The sequence below is a fragment of the Aplidium turbinatum genome, chromosome 16, assembly GCF_918807975.1.
Source record: "Aplidium turbinatum chromosome 16, kaAplTurb1.1, whole genome shotgun sequence".
NCBI lineage: Eukaryota > Metazoa > Chordata > Ascidiacea > Aplousobranchia > Polyclinidae > Aplidium > Aplidium turbinatum.
The window spans coordinates 15,466,124-15,484,891 of record NC_137487.1 but is presented as its reverse complement, the minus strand read 5'-3'; the positions used below and the strand labels follow the sequence as shown (position 1 = coordinate 15,484,891).

At 37.9% G+C, this 18,768-nt stretch overlaps 1 protein-coding gene across 1 annotated transcript; it reads left to right on the top strand.

Moving 5' to 3' along the window:
* The first annotated feature begins 6,495 nt into the window (after positions 1–6,495).
* LOC145785676 (protein unc-93 homolog A-like) lies at positions 6,496–16,816 on the top strand. The gene is made up of 4 exons (XM_082597363.1): positions 6,496–6,726; positions 7,513–7,677; positions 8,738–9,541; positions 13,031–16,816. Exons 1-4 carry the CDS (start codon positions 6,642–6,644, stop codon positions 13,555–13,557), a joined length of 1,581 nt encoding a protein of 526 aa, XP_082453489.1. The 5' UTR covers positions 6,496–6,641; the 3' UTR covers positions 13,558–16,816.
* Positions 16,817–18,768: the final 1,952 nt, after the last annotated feature.

Sequence of the window (18,768 nt, the reverse complement as noted above, 5' to 3'; positions counted from 1 at the left end):
ATGTGTGGGGTGAAAACGAGAAGGGAAAAAAGGACTAAAGAATTGTTGGATATGCTAGAGATGAGAGAGACCATAGATCAACTGGCAAGGGCAAATGGAGTAAGATGGTATGGACATGTGATAAGGAGGGAGGAAGGAAGTTTTCTTAGAAAGGCACTAGATCTAAAGGTGGATGGGAAGAGGAAACGCGGTCGTCCAAGAAGAACGTGGAAACAACAAGGGAAGGATGAATTTTAAAAAGTCGGACTGAAGGAGAAAGATGCAAGGGACAGGGTGAAATGGAGAAAAGGGATTAAAACAATTGCTGCACGGAAACAATCGGCCACCCCCACTAGTGGGGAACAAACCGACGATGGATTATGATGATGATGAATGTCACTTATGCTGATGTCATTAAGAATATTTTGGTGAATGTTGCAAACAATGCTCGTATTCAACTTTTCCTGTCCCAAAGTAATTTTCAGCCAGGTTTTCAACCTACGAAGATTGGAAAACAATCTCTCACAAGCAGCAGAGCTTACTGGGCAAACTAAGAGTCTGATCTTAATCAGCTGGAGTATTTGAGAATAGAGAGGTTTTTCCAACTCGGACAATGCCTGGTAGCCTAAGCTCTTTTCATTGTACAGAAATTTTACTCCTGTTGCCTTACTGAATAAATCAATTTGATAACTCATCGATTGTCTATTCAGCTCTGGATAATTTTTGACCATTTCAGGAACTAAGCCGGTCTTGAAAATTCGTGCAAGTTCTTTATACTTTGCCGAATCGGAATTCAGGCTACTTTCAAATCGTTCGGTCAGTTCAGAGATAACTCTGTCCATGAACTGATTGTAAAGAACTGTGATCAAACATCAATAAAAGAAAAGCAATTCGAGATGCTTGCAAACAACTAAATCGAAGTACAACTTCATAGCAAATAATTTTTTTTAAATTATTGGGGGGGATGCTGCCAAAATATTGGGGGGATATACATTGGCGTAATTTTTTAAAAAAATTTGACGAACTTAGGGGTGCTCTAAGATATCTTATGAAAATTGTCAAAATAGGCTAATCAATTGAAAACCTGACCGATGGAAAATGTTAAAACAAATGACTCAATCTAATGGTAAATTCAACCATGTTTAGCCTACGTCATGAAACGTCGAATCAACATAAAAGAAGATAATTTTGTCGTATGTGTAATCGAATAGATTGCAGCGGTATGTCAAACGATCAGATAGAAATGAAAACAAGTATTAGGCTACATGCGAGGCGAAAGTGATCTTACATTGAATATTGAAATATATTCGACTTTAATTGCTTTAATTTGTTCACGTCTGCCTTATAATGCGGCTTGCTATAACTTAATCACATCCAAATTTGCTTCTGCGGGTCGTTGTCTTGGAAACAAACTCCGTGACAAGTTCTTCCATGTTTAATTTCTCCGCCAATTCGCGATGACTACCTATAACGGCCAAATTGTTCAGTCGTTGTTGCGTTTGAGTGCTGCGAAGGTAGGTTTTCAAGCGTCGTAATAACGAAAAGGAACGTTCGGCTTCACAGGAAGAAGTCGGCATAACAATGTAAGTTACCAAAGCTCAGGGTTGATCTCTAAGTGGTCTAAACTAATTTTGACCACTAAGCGGTTTAAACCTGGTTTTAACCGGTGAAAACTAGGTTTAAACCGGTCAAAACCCAGAAAAACATTTTTATTATATGTAGTGAATGGTCGGCTACCTGGGCTATGGGCTATTTAGGAAATATATATAAAAGCAGTTGTGAGTTGTGACCATTTTGATATGCAGGCCTCGAAATAGCTGGCGGCCATGACCGCCTGAACTTTCATTAATGGCTGCCAATACCGACCTGTCAGGCAGCCACAGATGGCTGCCTGTAAAGTTCGTACGAAAGATTATATTTATCTTGAATTTTTCTCTTGTTTCAGCGCCGCCAAAAACAAGACATCAAACAGCGCTAAGACTACTACCTTAAATTAGATGTCGTGCTACGTCTTATGTGCTACGCAACGGGAGGGCAAATGTTGCGCAAATTTTATGGCAAATGTTTTTCATAAAAAAAAATTTGTTAGAATAAATTCTTGTACTTCAGTTGGCTGTGCAAATGGTTCATCGTTCTACCAAGCATTTTTTGGTTCAACAGAAACTTATCTTTAGAATTTGAATTTTCTCATTAATTAAAATAACCAACTGATTGAAATATCAAAAATATACTGAGAAATTGGATATTTTTTGTTCCAAATCCAGCATTTAGGTTATTGTTGATCAAAACAAAATATAGTTGAACATCATTACTATTACCATTCATTAACATGGAGGGTAATATTTTTAATTCAATTGAAAAACAACTTGATTCATACACTAAAGGGGTTTTGACCAGTAATAAGTGGTCAAAACTGCCCGGTTTAAACCAGGTTTTAACCGGGCGGTTTAAACCGCCCCAATTTAAACCGATCAACCCTGCCAAAGCTGCATATATATTTGGCATTATATCGACCATTGACGGCTGTGCAATGAATTTCTGACGTAGCGTATTCACTGTCACAACATCACCGTGACGTTTGCAACAAGCGAACCACTGTTTGTGTTCACGCAGCAAATCCTTGCGTTCTCAGTCACCATCATAAAATTTGCTTACTTTCGTAACATCGGCTTCTTTCATTGTGGGATTCTCTAGCAGCTCTCGTAGCAAGTCTGCCATTCGGTATGATGAAGAGGGGAAACGGCTAACGATTGCATCTGACGCCGTTTGCAGAATGTTTTTTTAGACGTTTGAGTAGAAAACAGCAATTTTCTTCAAGCCAGACAAATTGTTTTCTCTCAAGCGGCACTTCTTGACGCAGTGCGCGTGTTTGTGCTTAATTGTTACGCAATAGTACAATCATGTTTGCCCTTGATATGTGTGGCGCTGCGTGCCACACACAAATGTAAAACACTGAAAATATTGCGCTTTGGTGAAACGACTTTCAAGAAAGAAAAAAAACGTTATTTAGCAATGCAAATTTCCATTTGAATCGGTGTATTTTGTATGCAAACCAGGGCCCAGGGGTGCTCTCTCATTTATGTTGTTACCTCAGATTTTTATTTTGGGGTGCTTAAGCACCCCTTGCACCCCTGAAATAACGCCTATGGGGATATATCCCCCCCTACTTCGGCACCACTGTTAAATACGCCCATGGTCGGTGCAAAAGCAATCAAAATTGTATTGCCATTTGCATCTTCATGGCTATTTGAAGATGGCTTTTCTGTTTTGACTGAAATTAAAAGCTGTAAACGAGAGGGACTGCTTGGAATTGACGATGAAATTCGGGTATATTTGTCAACAATGCAACCTCGTTTCAGTCATATAAACAAGCACATCCATCCTATTAACACAAGAAGATACATTTTTTTAAAGCAACTTCTCTTCTCTTGTAAGTGTGCCGCGAGCATTTTATAATTTTTCTAGTGTGCCAAAAGCTGAAAAAGTTTGGGAACCACTGCTTTAATCGCATGCTGATTGAGTGATTGCAAAGGAGTATCAAACGCTAAGTTGTCTACCTACTGGACGTGTATATTATTTGTTTTGCTCCGGGAAGAGAACTGTTTTAAACGCGAAACTGAGGATTGCAAATAAAAAAAAAACCTTAGGCTATACCGCTAACGTAACCTACTGCGTGATAGAGATTTTTCCTTGGCATCTTTTTAGTCTCACAGTCTCGCTTAGTACCGTACGTAAATAGTTATGTACATATCCGGTCCCGCACGCAAACACAGTTAGGAGCAAAATATGCAAGTTACCAAGAAACACAGCGAAGATAAAGCGAAAAATGAACTACAGATAAAAGAAAACAGAACAATACTACGATAATAAGAAACAACATTGCATCAAACTAAACGCAATCACGTACGAATCACGAAACTAAATGCACACAAGAACGAATTAATTAATAACAGTGAAAGGAACGAGCATTAGTAACAAGACAAACATTAATGCCAGGGCATGCTTGCTACTAGATTTGATTTTGCTGCCTCTGCATGACTTTAGACCGGAGATTTGCGTTACTTATTTTTTTGAAGATAAAATTGCCAATCGTTTCGGAACAGGCAGTCAAGTGCTTTTCGCAACAAAGATTTCGCCAGTGAAATCGGTGGGCCGCACAATCGCACATGCCAACGAATAGTTTATCTTGAATAGCTTTGTCAGACAGCGGCCTTAATCGCGAGTCGTGCAGTGCGTAGCTGGAGCAGAAAGACTCGACGATATATTCGTTAAAACAGCGCAACAGGTACTTCAAGCAGAAGTGCATGAGCTCACTTAAATCCTGGTAAAATTTTTCCTTTGTGAAGACGTTCTACCACAAACTTTCAATCGAAGGAAACGGTTCTTCGGATACTAGGCGCTGATGAAGCATGCAGTACAGCGAAATGAGGCGTTCCTGGTTAAAATCCGCACCCGCGAACTCTACAAGATGGCAAAAACCAGAGAGCTCATCACTTGTAGGTGTTGAAGAGGGTGCTGACGTGCTGCTGTTGCAATAAGTATCTCACAGAGTCAATGTTGTTAATTAGCTCATACGGCAAAAAGCGCAAAACGTGTGTGGCGAAATGTTTGATGCCAGGCGTTAGAAATTCAATCAAAGCATTTTCCCGTAGTGTTCAAAATGTTCTTCTGGAAGAGAACTCCTTTCCATAAAAATAGCGGCTTTTTCATCTGTATTTCTGAACATCTGGTTGAAAATTAGGCTGTTTTCTAGATGTGAAAAACTTTCGTAACAAGTATCCAACAGATTCATTTTAACAGAGCAATATTGTTAATTGGCTTATACGACGAAATACAAACTGGCATAGACGTTCACATCTAAAAGTAGCCTAGGTTATTTCATCTATAAAAGAAACCCGTTGTGTCGAATAGCAGGAAACCTGTGTGGCGAAATGTTTGATGCCAGGCGTTAGAACTTCCATCAAAGCATTCTCCCGCAGTGTTCGAATGGTGGCGAGGACGCCTTGGGAGTTTCTCGCGTGAAGCGTCACTTTTAGGCTTTGCCTAGAAGTACCTGGCGCGAGAAAATTTACGTAAGTCTGCTCTCTTATGATTGCATCACGTGATGCCCCCCCCCCCCCCGATTGTTCCTCGACCTGACGACGTTTAGTCCTCTCTCAGTTTTTTTTTTTTTTTTCCATAAGGCACGGCGTTTGTCGAATGGTGATGGCGCGTGTCGAGTGACCTCGTCATCGAAAAAGGCAAAAATTGCAGCCCTGTATTCAGCCATAGTCACACATACAGTGCAGAAAACTAGGAAGGTTCCACAAGAATAATGCTAATAATCACAAAGAAGACACAACTCTGGACTTTAATAGGCCTAACTGATACTGAAATTGCATGAAGTAGGCTGCAAGTTATATTGTTTGTGTTGTCAAACTGTTGTTAGCTCTCTTAATGCTTTCTTAAAATGACAGTGGATTTTATGTTTGCAATACTATATGGTTAGAGCTTGACCGATATATCTGTCAGCCGATATTTATCGGCCGATATCAGGGGTAGCCGATATATTGTATCATATCGTCTATTTTTCGCTGATAAACATCGGCCAGCAAAAGCACACTCAAAACCAGTCCTATATGCCTTTAGGAGAAACACAAGTTGCTCAAACATGCTTGTAAAGAGCACATTTAAACTCTCTTTAATTATGTGCACGCAGCTACACACAATTCAATTTTGCATGCAGCACGAGGGTATGCTTTCGAATGTCTTGTTTTGTGCTCGTGGAAGGGTGCTCTTCTAGCTACTTCAGTCCCCAGCGATCGAGTGTTCAGCACTGTTGGACTGATTTACGATCACAAAAGATGTTCTCTTCTTGGATAAATGCTGAGAAACTTATATTTTTTTGAATTATGTTACAATTTAAAACTGTTTAACTTTGATTATTGAATTGAACACAATTAACAGTATTGCATTTGGTTTTATTTTTTTTATTTTTGTTTTTTTGTGATTATATAGTGTTAAGAATGAATTTTTCATTACAGCAACCAATGCATAAACTTTCTTGGACTGGTTTGTTGCTTAATAACTTTGTTGGTGACAAATTTTTCGTAGTTGATATATATCGGTATCGGCCTACAAATTTTATAAATATCGGTATCGGCCTGAAAAAGTGATATCGGTCGAGCTCTAAATACAGTAGCTGCTCTCTTTTGTTCAATGTCAGTATAAACAACTTATTTGGGAGCTAGTATACAAGTCCCTCCCCTGGTAACTCATGACAAAAACAGGACTCGAACAAACATATAGGGTGAAACTACTTTACCTATGCTTTACTGTCCACACACTTCAATCCACATGTTTTGGTCAATTCCTCTTTGTCATGAGTTACCAAGGGGGGGGGGGGGGGAAGACTTGTATCATATACCAGCTCCCTTATTTGTTTTAAAATATTATATGTTGAGCATTAGATCTATCTCGTACTTTATATATTATAAATAATGAGGTTAACATATTTACCATTATATAGATGTGAAGATTATATGATACTGATTTTTATAATCAAATCCAATAACTAGGCAGCTGTGTCTGCCAACTTTGAGTGTCTAAAGTTAATCTTTTAAAATTCTTCTGAGAAGCTATTTGCTTTTCATAACTGGTGTATATTAGTTGTAAAAATAGATATGAACTTATCACAATGTAAAAGGTCTTTGCTTCTTATTGCACTTGCACTGACGTTGATACAAGCTAGCTATGGTGCTCTGGAAAGTGAGTATACTTAGGCTTACTATATTCTTTATTCGTGCTCACTAGTTTGCTTCAGTTCAAGTGCTGTCTATTTGCTAAATTCTCATTTTTCAAAGCAGATTGTATTTGGTCTAAGAAATGTGATGCGATATGAAACATGGTTACAAATTTAATGAAGAGCATTGTGCTTTGATTTTAGTTTCAAGTTTATGTATATAATATATATATATCCTTTTGTTTTTTTGTTTGTCATGTTTCATTGGTGACTATAATTCCATAATAACGTACTATAAAATAATTGATTTTTGAAGCTGGTACCGTATACAAGTCTCTGCCCTGGTCAAAAATACCATACAGTCATGCATTGAAATTGACCAAAAATGTACTAGGGTGAAACTGCTTTACCTTTGCTTTACTATTCACACATTTCACCCCATATGTCTTGATCGATTCCAATCTTTGACATATGTTCACTTCATAACATTAATGACCACGGCATGACGTAGACTTGTACACCAGCTCGTAATTTTTTGATGTAAATTTTGATGTTACTAGGTGATCAAATAAGGCCATTTTAATATAATCATCAAGTTAAGAAGTTGCCATAAATATAGACACTTCCTTAATTGAAACTTTTTTAAAAGATTTTTTTATTCAAAATACAAACCACTCAGTATGAAGATACGGAAAATATCCCCGTACTGAGCATGCACAAGACATCATACAGACAAAATTGTTCAGTTGTAAGAACATCATGCCCTATGTGGGTTACTGTACTGTAATATTATATTGATTGTTTGTTTTTAGGTTTGCAAAGTAGTTTGAATCATGAAAGGGGAACAACATCACTGTCTCTGATGTTCTCCTCATTTATGGTTTCATCTTTGCTTTTACCTCCACTTGTTATGAACATGATTGGGTGTAGAAAAACTCTGATGGTTGGTTTGTTTACTCATGCAATATACATAGCAGGTGAATACTTTTGAATACCGGTAGTTGATATTTATTGACTGTTTAACTAAACAATTTTCTTCAATCTTGTTTTTGTCATGCCGTGCTTAGCATCACGTATGACCAGCTGCTTGCTGAATATGAAGTGCACTTCCGGACAGTCTTAGTATGTGTCAAAATTGAGTTTTCGTTCTATTTTATTTTTTGTGTTCAATCCTCTTCTGAAGTTATAATATATATTTGTCTTTTTAACAGACTGATATTATTATTTAAATCTAAAATACTTTTCTCATATTGTCATATTAAATATTAGGGCAATTATCACTTCGCAGTTGTTTTTATATTCAAAACATTTAAATGTTGAAATCTTAAACATTGTTAATGTCATACCAGCTTTAACTCAGCAAAAACAATGCAATATGCCACTGTATGTCGGTGTATAATATATATTGTGTGTGTAGGTGATGTATTGTATAGGCTACTGTATATTCCAAGGATTAGTCGTAGCAATTGCAAACAAAGTGCTCAATGCATCTAGCAGAACTAATACAATTATAGATAATCTGCACTGACTAAGGCATGTGCTGGGTCTGCTACTATTCGGTGAGTCCGATTCGGTGAGTTCCTAACCTCTAACCCCTAACCCTAAAACGGCAATGATAATTAGGCTACGGTGCCCAATAATTTAAAAAAAAAATTAAAAAGATCCCCCGTTAAGGGATCGGACTCACCGAATCGAACTCACCGAATCGGACTCACCGAATCGGACTCACCGAAACGGGCCATTCCGTCATGTGCTACCTAAGATTTCATGCTAGGTACCTAACAATCATCAGGTGCGACACTTATTCAAATAGAATTAGTGTTTCTATTTGAATAAATGTTACACCTAATAATTGTTTGGCCACCTAGCATAGCCAGTGTAGACTTTGTGTGTGTAATAAGATAACAGTATCAGTATATCATTATAGAGCATAGTTTGCATTGCTTCAGAGTAAGCTACACAGATTTATCTGTCTAGATAAAATAAACTACAGCATATTTTGCTTTTATGTTTCATTTTTTAAAATTTATTTTGTAGCCAACTTCTACCCACAGCCTGGGCTTTTGTATCCAGCTTCAATCATACTTGGAGTTGGGGCTGGTCTTCTGGCCGCTGCAGTAATTGTTTACATCATCAGTATGTCTGAAGCATATGCAAAGTTGAGTGGCAAAGCACCCAATCACTTCACCAAGTTGTTTTTTGGGATTGGATACGCATTTTCAAATTTTGGATCTTTTTCAGGCGCATTGGTTATGTCTGCTATTTTGAAATCATATGATAGTGCGAAAAACGTATCTAATGAAAGCTACAATTCTACTGTCATTGCAGTTTTAAATTCAACTGCAATTGGTCGTACTTTCACTGAAAGCAGTGAATCCTTTGATACGACTCATCCAAACGTGATTGATGAATGTGGGTTGTATTTTGACATGGAGAAAACAGAGAAAGACCAGCAGCGCGCTGTGCCTTTGAACACTCAGTACATGCTGCTTGGCTTGTATGTTATTCTTGGTAGCGTGCCAGCATTCTTATGTTTTTTTATATATGATTGTGAAAACATCAAACTTGATACCAAAAAAAGAAAGGAAGATGAAGGGAAAATGTTGGATCATGGAGATGGTTCTGCAAACACATCCGACATGGATAAATGTGATCAATGTGATGCAATAGCAAGCGATGGTTTGAAAGAAAAGTCCGTCTTTTCATTGCTGAAATCTACAGTTAAACTACTAGTCAAAGACAAGGTAGCTCTTTTAGTGATCAGTCACACTATACATGTTGGTGTTCTCAAAGCGTTTGCTCGATCCGCTTTCAATGCAGCTTGGATCACTTGCTGGTTAGGTAAGTACCTTTTGCTTTTATTACATTCAATCCAATCTCCAAATACCAGCCGTTTGTCTGGGTATGACAAAAAAGTTTTATAAAAGTGCTGGCTGGCAGAGGTGGGTGACTTGGTGTAGCACAGCTGTTTTGTTTCACAGCTTTGGAAATCGTCAAACTAATAAAATAATGGCGTAACTCACTTTTTGACGAAATTGAGATATTAGTGTTTTGTAGGTCCCTAAAATGTAGCGCATCTGTCACATAATTTTCTAAGACCTACGTTAACGAGAAAGTGGTATTTTCGTAAAAATGTCAAATGGCCTAACTCAAACGCATGACTTAGGCCATTTTACAAATCGTTTTAATCGTTTGCTGGAAATAAAGCTTTCCTCCAACGACCAACAGAGCAGATGGTCAGAAGACGACGACCTAAATTGTACAGAAATGGACTTCCACTTCATCACAAGTCTAGACAATTAATTTAGCACAAACATTTATGTTTTTTTCTATTCTATATATCGTAATTGGCCATTTCCAAGTAACTACCCTACTTAAATCAATCTGTTTTCTTTTTGTTCCTTTGAGAAGCTTCATTTTCCTAGCACTCTGGTAGTGCGACTTATCACCTCACACTGTGATACAGGTCAGATATTCTCAATGCACCGTTTATCGGAGTCTTCTTGCACCCATGGCAGGTTTTGTAGAAAGCTGTTGTTGGATACTTAATTAATGCTCAGCTTAATATCACACTTAGCAACTTTATAAGCTCATTGCTGATTCTTCGCCATCATTCTTGAGTTTCATTGATGGGAGAAGGAGAACATAGGAAAACATAGATTTCAACACGTTTGAATTGACTTTTATGTGTAAGTAAATGTGCTAAAATGGGAAAAGTGGAAAATCACTTTTTGGCGAAATTTCTCAATGACTTGCCTACTGTAGATTCCCATTACTGTAGAAAGGTCACAACATACAGAAAGAAAAAATTCTTGTACCCTGGAACTACCATAATCCAACTTCATCGGCAATACAAAGAGCTTGCTGAATCATCAGGAATACAATCATTGAGCACGGCCTATTTTAGTGAAGTATTTCATAATGAGAACTTCTCCGTCTTCATCGTCTGCTCCAGCTCGTGTCCGAGCATTCGTTTATCTTCAAATTGAATTTGGCTTTGGATGGAATGTCGTATGTGGCTTTGGAGGCCCAGTCTATGATGAAAAAGACGTGGGCAAAAGGCACTGGGAAACGATCATCATAGATCCGCCGCCAATGTGTGAAACCGGGCTGGAGGCTTCCCACTCTACCAAGCTTGCCCCCGTTACCCGTGATATCATCGCCATTGGGATTTGTTTGGTCCAGGTCCAAATTGAGACAAAGGCCATTCGCTTGTATGGTTGTCTAAGGTGGTCGTAACTACGCGAGGGCTACGCACACTTTCTTGGCCAGCTCCATGTCTACTGCGGTCCAATAAGATCGAAACGTGCAGCTTCAGGGGAACTGGTTACAACGGGTGCTGGGTGCTCTGTTCATACCACGTAAGGATCAGATTGACGTGTGTGTTTCATTCAAACACAGTAATATTACCAAGGAACAATACGATGACCACATCAAGTTGAAGAATGAAGCTCGAGCTGAGAAGACGAAAGACAAAGAGTCCGCTAGCACAGTAAAGTTCGTATAGACAATGGATTCACAGGCTGTACTTCTGTGTCCCAAAACTAAGGCAAGCAGTATGTACTATAAAACCAAGCTGCGCACTGCGCAGGTACACAATTTTACACTATTCAATCTTGAATCAAAAGATGCTTATTGCTCTATTTGAAATGAAACAGAAGGTGATTTACGCAGTGTAGTATTCGCTTTCTTGCAGTTTAATCATTTCGAACGGGTAATTTTTTGGAAGCCCCGGTCTGGAGGAGATAGTTATTTGGAGTGATATTTGGTGTGGATTCAAAATAGAAACTCTGATGTCTCTAGTGCCTACTGTGCCCTTGCATGGAAGCATGGCATCACTATTACTGAGAAGTACCTCGTGGCTGGTCACACTCAATTGGAGTGCGATAGCATGCACAGTGTACTATAGAGCGAAAATTGGTAAACAACATTTTTACAATGAATGAATACGAAATTATCATCCAGAATGCCAGGATCAGACCGCATCCCAACAATGTACAGAGGATGCAACACAGTAATTTTATGAAAATCCATGGATGATACTTGTTGAGTATCAGACCTGGAAAGAAAGCTGGAGATCTGTTCTGGAAAGCGGTTCATGATCTTAGAGGCTTGAATCATGAAAGCAGTGGAAAGGTATTGTACAAGGTCCCATTATCTGAGGCTGCACAGTGGGAGGATCAGCCACAGCGGTCACAAACCAACTTAGGCGACACTACAGTACATGGATTCCTATTTTTTAAGCCATCTTCCAATCAAATTGAGGAAGTACAATGATCTCCAACATATGAAACGTATGTTATGCCAACAGGGTGCCACTCCTTCTTTGATAATTTGCCTCATCACTGATAATTTATTCAGCTTGTCTTGCCAACTCTGAACTGTTCTTGGGTGAAACATGCAGTCTAGCATGAAATATAACTCCTATCGTTAGACTGGAGTTGCTATTAGGGACTTTCCTGTTAATTCTAGTCGTATTATTACTGTTATTATGTCACCGTTAAAACACTCATATTGATAAACTCAAAATATCAAATGGCGCAAGTCATGACTGTGCATTCAGAAAATGGCCTAAGTCATCCCAGCACATTATGGGATGCAAGATGAAGCAAATCAAAGTATACATGCTCATGCTCATTGTACTTGTGTCGACATGCTATTTTCGTTTAAATATACAATAAATATGATAAAAACAACCGTGTAGACAGTTTTTTTCGATTATCTCAAAACAAGAAAAAATGAGTTACGCCATTATTTTATTAGTCTGACGAAATGATATGTAATTATTTTGCAAAAACACAGTTTAAACAAATTTGTTTCCATCGTCATTTCGACCTTGCAAGGTACTTGAGTAGTCAGTACAGCCTCCAGTGTCAGCTTATGACATATAGCAGCAGAACGCCTGCTCGTTTCAGCTGAAGTTGTGAGAGTGGTAAATTGGTAATGCGTTTTATTCCATCGACGTGTAACGATAGCATCACACTTTTTTGATGTGAATTGTAGCGGAAGCGATGGAGCGCCACTTTCAAAGTAGCAGTTACTCGCTCACCTCCGAGTATCCACACTTGACGTGTGTTAATCGTTAATTTTGCTCGTGTTTATTTAGTTATTATAGTAGGCTACTACATTACGAACCAAAGCACATTATTAGTTCATAAACCTATCAATAAATCTACCCTTGGTTTGCCTTGTGATACAATATTAAATTGCTTTTAAAGTAATTAATGGTTTATGAGTTTATAAGTATTTGGGAAAGAAATGTTGACTTTGCTAATCCAATTTTATTTGAAGCGAAACATTCATTAACATTACAAATATTATTTATTTCAGGCATTGAATATGTTGGCTACGTAATGGCGGTGTATTCCAGCGTTCTTGTGATCGTAAGTTTCTTATCTGGCTATATGCTGAAGGTGCTGTCGTTCAAGTCACTGTTTGGTCTGGTCATGTTGCTCGAAATATTAACCAGCGGTATATTGTACTTTTGGAAGCCAGGGCCAAACGACACGTGGATGTTCTTTGCCGTTATGGGTCTTTTTGCTATCTGCTATGGAATCGTGAAAACACAAACTCCAAGTGCGTATGACAAATTATTTATGGACCGCAGGCCCCAGGGAGCAGCTCTTCAAGGAGTGGTGGAAGCTATTGGATTGTCATTGATGTTTGGTTTATCTGGGACTGTGTATCCTCTCACATCTCTGACCTGCTTCTGCGTAGTTTGCATCCTTGGATATGTTTTGTTCTTTGTCGGAAGCTTGATCAGAGACAAGGAGTACAGATACTGGAACTGTTTTAAGAAACCGATGACTGTTGAAGCAAACGCAGCTGACACTGATAAACTAGCAAATCAAGTTTAAAGTTAGAAGATTTGTGAAATATGTGTCATATAGATGTCTCCCTTTTCAAAAAAATGTCTGCATTGCACCATGGCCACCTAAAGATGCGGCCTAATTTGTCACATTTTGAAGATTTTGATTACCACTACTGCTAGTGTTTGACTGATATTTTCTGAGATGTTTTTACTTCTTGCTGTCTCTTAATATCAAAGCTTTTTGTTGCCTTGGGGAAGCAGTAGCAAATGAGAAAAATAAATCGAAAAACGTTCAATCAGACTGTTTTTGAAAAATGAACAGTCTGACTAAAATCTACGAAATCAAATTGTTTTTGTTTTTCAACATCTGATGATGTTAAAACCTATAGTGTCATCTGGGAAAAACAATAAAGAAGGCGAAAAAGTATTATTTTTAGAAAAATTCATTTAAACAGTCGCCCAAAGTTGGCAAAATTTGGAAATTTCTGCAAAATGTGACAAATCAGGCCGTATCTTTAGGCAGTCATGATTGCACAGTGCACACATTACATACCTCGAACACCCCAACTGCTAATATCATTAAAAATGATTTTTACAGGTGAATTAGTAGTCTACACACTAAGTTTTTTTGTCTGTTTATTTGCCAGAAATAGTTTATCGGTGTTTTTCTGTTGTGGTTTTCATTGGTAAGCTGCGATATGTTTTCTATGTCATATGATTGCATTTATGCTGGAAACTTAAGGAGCTAGATACAGCCCAGAAGACGAGGAATAACGTTGTTGGTTTGCAACTTGCAAGTATTATTTCTTGGAAATTTCCGCTTGTTGACTCTAAAGCGCGTGGACTTTGCGCTTGGTATTCAAGAAAAAATGTCTTGTTTGTTCATGGACTATGTACTTAGATTAAAGTTGCTGAAGTGACAAGAAGTTGTAAGGTTTTGTCTTGGTGAGTGATTGAGTGAATGCCATAGCGTCATCATCTTCCTGTTATTCTGCATTAAAGAGAACACATTTTTTGAAACAAGAAAAGTTCAGAAATTTTTCACAGACTAAAGCCATCTCTTTGCCTTCTTGCTTTATCTTTAAAAGATTGTTTAAACTAATCTGTTGTTCCCCCGAAAAACTTTTTTTCTTTAGATCTGCTACTCAGGCAGTGATTTTCAAACCGTGTCCGTGTCTCGCGACACCCTTGTGTGTGATTTTCATTTTGCAGGGCCTTGCAAGAAACTCACACAAAAATAATTAAACTCAAGCAGGCTTTTATTAGAGTGCAGAAATCACATGTATTATCTTGAAACACATGTTAAGGGATTTCCTATCGCTGGCTCGTGAACCTATCTAGCCATTTTTCCTGATACGTCACGCTGAAAAAAGGTTTGAGAATCACTTCACTGTGTACTGGACTCAACCTTTCGCTTGTGAAAGAAGTTGTGGGCTTCAAAACAACGCTTTCTGTAGGCTTCAAAGTATTTTTTTTACCGTCGGCTATATACTCTCCCTACTCTGTCACCCATCCACACCTCACTACACTTAAATAAGTTTTTTGTCTGCTCTCGTTGTTGCTGCAGAATGTAGATTGTACATAGATAAAATGTTTAAAACTGAAGACGTAGGACGACACGTTTGAGGTTTTAATGTGCATACATTTACATTATTGTTAAGTGTGCAATCACTGATCACTGTGCAACACAACTTGCTCTTGTGTTAAAAGATTTAAGGAAATACGTAGCTAGGCAATACGGTAGAGATCATTTCCGGTAATTTTTTGCTGTTTATGTCAACCATTCGTTGCTCGTTGTATCCTTTTTTTAACTTTTCTTTTTCGAACATGAAAGTTTGTTTTGTATGACGCTTCTAAAAGGTAGTTAGTTTTTAGAGAAATTGTTTCATAGAATGTGTAGTTTTGTGTGTCGATGACTTGCCGTAATGCTATTCAGTATTTGCGGGTCACGACTTTGAAAGTTTGGTGTTATTTTAATATCTCTAAAACGAATAGGTCGGAGCAATGATATCGATATTTATTTCATATTGCTAAGTGGATCTAGCATCCCTTTACTTTATGGATTCACTGAAATGAGAGAAAATGTATTTTCCATGCGCTGTTATATTGTCGTCACCACAATGATAGTGGTCGGCCATGGTTTTTACTGTCATGTCATTGTGTTCATGCATCTCTATTTCATGAGGATGAACAAGCATAATCTATTTAGTTGCATGTACTAACCTTAATGGTACCATGTGCCAATGATGCAAACATAGATTTTCGTGATCTCGACAATACAGTTAACCTCATTAACATTTCAGCCGATCCTACATTATTAGTCTTTGCGGTAAAACGACGTTTGGTTGAATTAAATCCTATGTAAATGTAATTGAATTTTTGCTGTATGCTCACAAGCTGAATTTCGCTTCCCTTTCTAGCAACATTATCCTTTTTTTTACATCGCGTAAATATCGCTAGATGTTTCAAGGACATAAAAACGACAACCTTTGTTGATTTGCACTGTCAAATGAATTGTAAAATCCAAAATGTAGCGTTTTTTTATGTTTACAACTGTTCAAAACAAAAAAATACATTTCGAAAAGTTTTTGAGGACGTAAGGGTGTTCGAAACAAATCTTCGTTTAGAAGCAAATTTTTATTCATGATTTTGTTCCATTCCTAACCAACTTTCATGGAAAAAATGTGCATTTTTGTGTTTCCCCAATAAAAAATTTGTTTCCAACACGATTCATTGTTTCTTATTTTTGTGTAAAGGTTTTTGTTGTGTTTTACTACGGTGCGTGTTTCATTTGGTTCTCATCCAACGCCAATATTGGTTTCAAATTGATTTATATGTCGCCGGTTAACTTGAAGTGTGTAATTGTAACAAACACATTGAATAAATTTTTGTATGTGCCATGTCATATTACCATTCGTCAGTCGATATCTGGGTGCATGATTTCATTTTATTACGTAGCTTCACTTTTCTTCACACATTGTGTCGTGTTTACAACATTTTGACAATTATTATTGCATATCGCCACCATATCGATGTTTCATTGCATCATGAAGTTATTCTAAAAAAATGCTAAATTATTTCACATAGTTTCACAATTTGGTGTTATTTGTAGCTTTGGCAAGCGGTGTCTAAACATTTGTCTGTTTTTTCTTTTCCTCGCCGCCATGTGAGGTTTCTGTCAACAAAAGTGCGGACAATTTTCGGAAATGAATTTTCATTTCATATTTTTCGGTTTTGCTCAGTCTTTGTGCTGTTGTCTTTCGTGTAAAGTAATGGATACTAATACACAGAGAATACGTGTTTGATATTTTTTCTGATCAAGTAAGAAGAGAAAACCTCAGTTGAAAAGCATCGATTAGAGAAGGGGATATGATGCATGACATGATCAGGAATTTCATGTTTAAGCAACCTGCATCATAGCGGAAACCACGCTCTTGAAAGCAACAAAACCAATTGTTTTTACGTTTATTCAACGTCTTTAGACAATAGTAGCCTACTAATTTCGCTAGCAAAGATAGTAGTCATGCATTCATGTGCATTGTTGCAACCCACTTGTACGCTTTGCGTTAAAAACACTCTCTTTAACAGCTTATTTTAAAATTCAGCAAAAATCAACTGTCCGCCATGTAGCGCACTACCACCGCTCTAGGGAGATAGAGAGCGTTGGGTCGCAATCAGGCGCGGATCTAGGAGTTTTTTTGGGGGGGGCCCAGAAAATTTGAAAATGAATTAAAAAGAAAGAAAAAGATAAAACAGATATGAACAATCAGTGGTGTAGCCAGGAATTTCGGGGGTTCTGACGGTGGGGGGCCTCCCTCAGAAAATTTTGAAAAATAACTTTGAATTTGGTGCATTCTGAGAGCATTTTCAACAAAAATATGGGTATAAATATGTTTTCCTGTTGCTAATTCCTGGCTGAGATATTTGAATGTTTGGTATTGGCAAAACTCGCTCTTTTAATGCAGTTTCGCTTAAAATTAGGCAAACTTTGTTTTAGAGACATAGAGACTGAAAGCATCATTCTCAATATCGTGACGTCACACGCGTGCCAAAGGGGTTGTAGCCCCCACCCTTGGCTACGCCACTATGAACAATGATACTACGACATATACGATATGCTATAAAATAGACATTAAAACAGCCATGTTCATCAATAAATTTTGCTGGAGTAAAAATTGCTAAGCATGCAAAGTAAACTTGAAATCTGGTTTAAAGCCCTGTATGCAGTGTCCAGCATGACCAATTGGATATTTGTATGTTTGCAGACATATAGCCTACGGTAATTGATTGAAATTATGATGAAGACTAAAACTATAAAACAATTCAGGTTTCAGATTGTTTCAACTGACGTCATTTGGCTCAGCGTTGGTTTCAGCTGAGCCAGCTCCAACAAATGTTGCTATTAAAATGTATAATCGATGGATAATTTCAACCTTAATAATAACAAAAAATAATTCCTCCCCCCTCCGGGATGTTAAGTCCGCTGTGGGACTAATATCAGCTGTTTAGAAGCATGTCAAACCATTCAACAATTTCTCACAACATTTCGGGAGGGGGGGTGCCGGGCCTCTTGCCCCCCCCCCCCCATAGATCCGCGCCTCATCTGTTAGTGATTCTTTTCTCTGTGCTTGAGAAGATCAAATTGTTTTCATTAAACACAAAACAAACTGAAAGATGGAACACCATTACAAACTCAAAAACAAGTTAAATATTTAGCTAAAAGTTTAATGAACACGAGAAATGAGAATGACCCATTCGACTTTCTTATGAAGGTTGCTTTCTACTGTGTGTAGTCAGTTAGTGCACGGTATTTCGTCTTTTGTTCCCGTATTGCGAGGGTTGGACATCAGCAGATTTTGATCAGGCTTGATGGCGGCTTTCCACGTACTCCTACAAGATTCCCCTTTCGGAGGTACCAGGTAATGAAATATTTTAGGGATGTAGCCCAGACAGTAAATCAGTCGCTTTTTACATTGATTCAACGTGTGCAGACAAGTTAGTCATTAGGGTTAGATATACCCAAACGGTAATTTATTTACCGATTAAGCAGATCTGCTGATTAAGCAATTTATTTTGCCGTCTACTTAAATTGAAGCTGTGACGGAAATATTTGACGGTATATTCTGCGATATCGTTTCTTGCACTAGTTGCAACATTTATCTAATGAAAGTAAAAGCAACAACAAACAGGTTGATCTATTGCTTCACTGACGTTTTGCGCACCACGACAATGCGCATTCTCAGAGCGAATAACATAC

What these genes read in the sequence shown, in the direction of transcription:
- LOC145785676 (XM_082597363.1), top strand. Translation starts at nt 6,642, where the DNA reads ATGAACTTATCACAATGTAAAAGGTCTTTGCTTCTTATTGCACTTGCA. An exon ending in TAGCTATGGTGCTCTGGAAA is followed by an intron (nt 6,727 to 7,512) that starts GTGAGTATACTT and finishes GTTTGTTTTTAG; the next exon opens with GTTTGCAAAGTAGTTTGAAT. An exon ending in TTGGATCACTTGCTGGTTAG is followed by an intron (nt 9,542 to 13,030) that starts GTAAGTACCTTT and finishes TATTTATTTCAG; the next exon opens with GCATTGAATATGTTGGCTAC.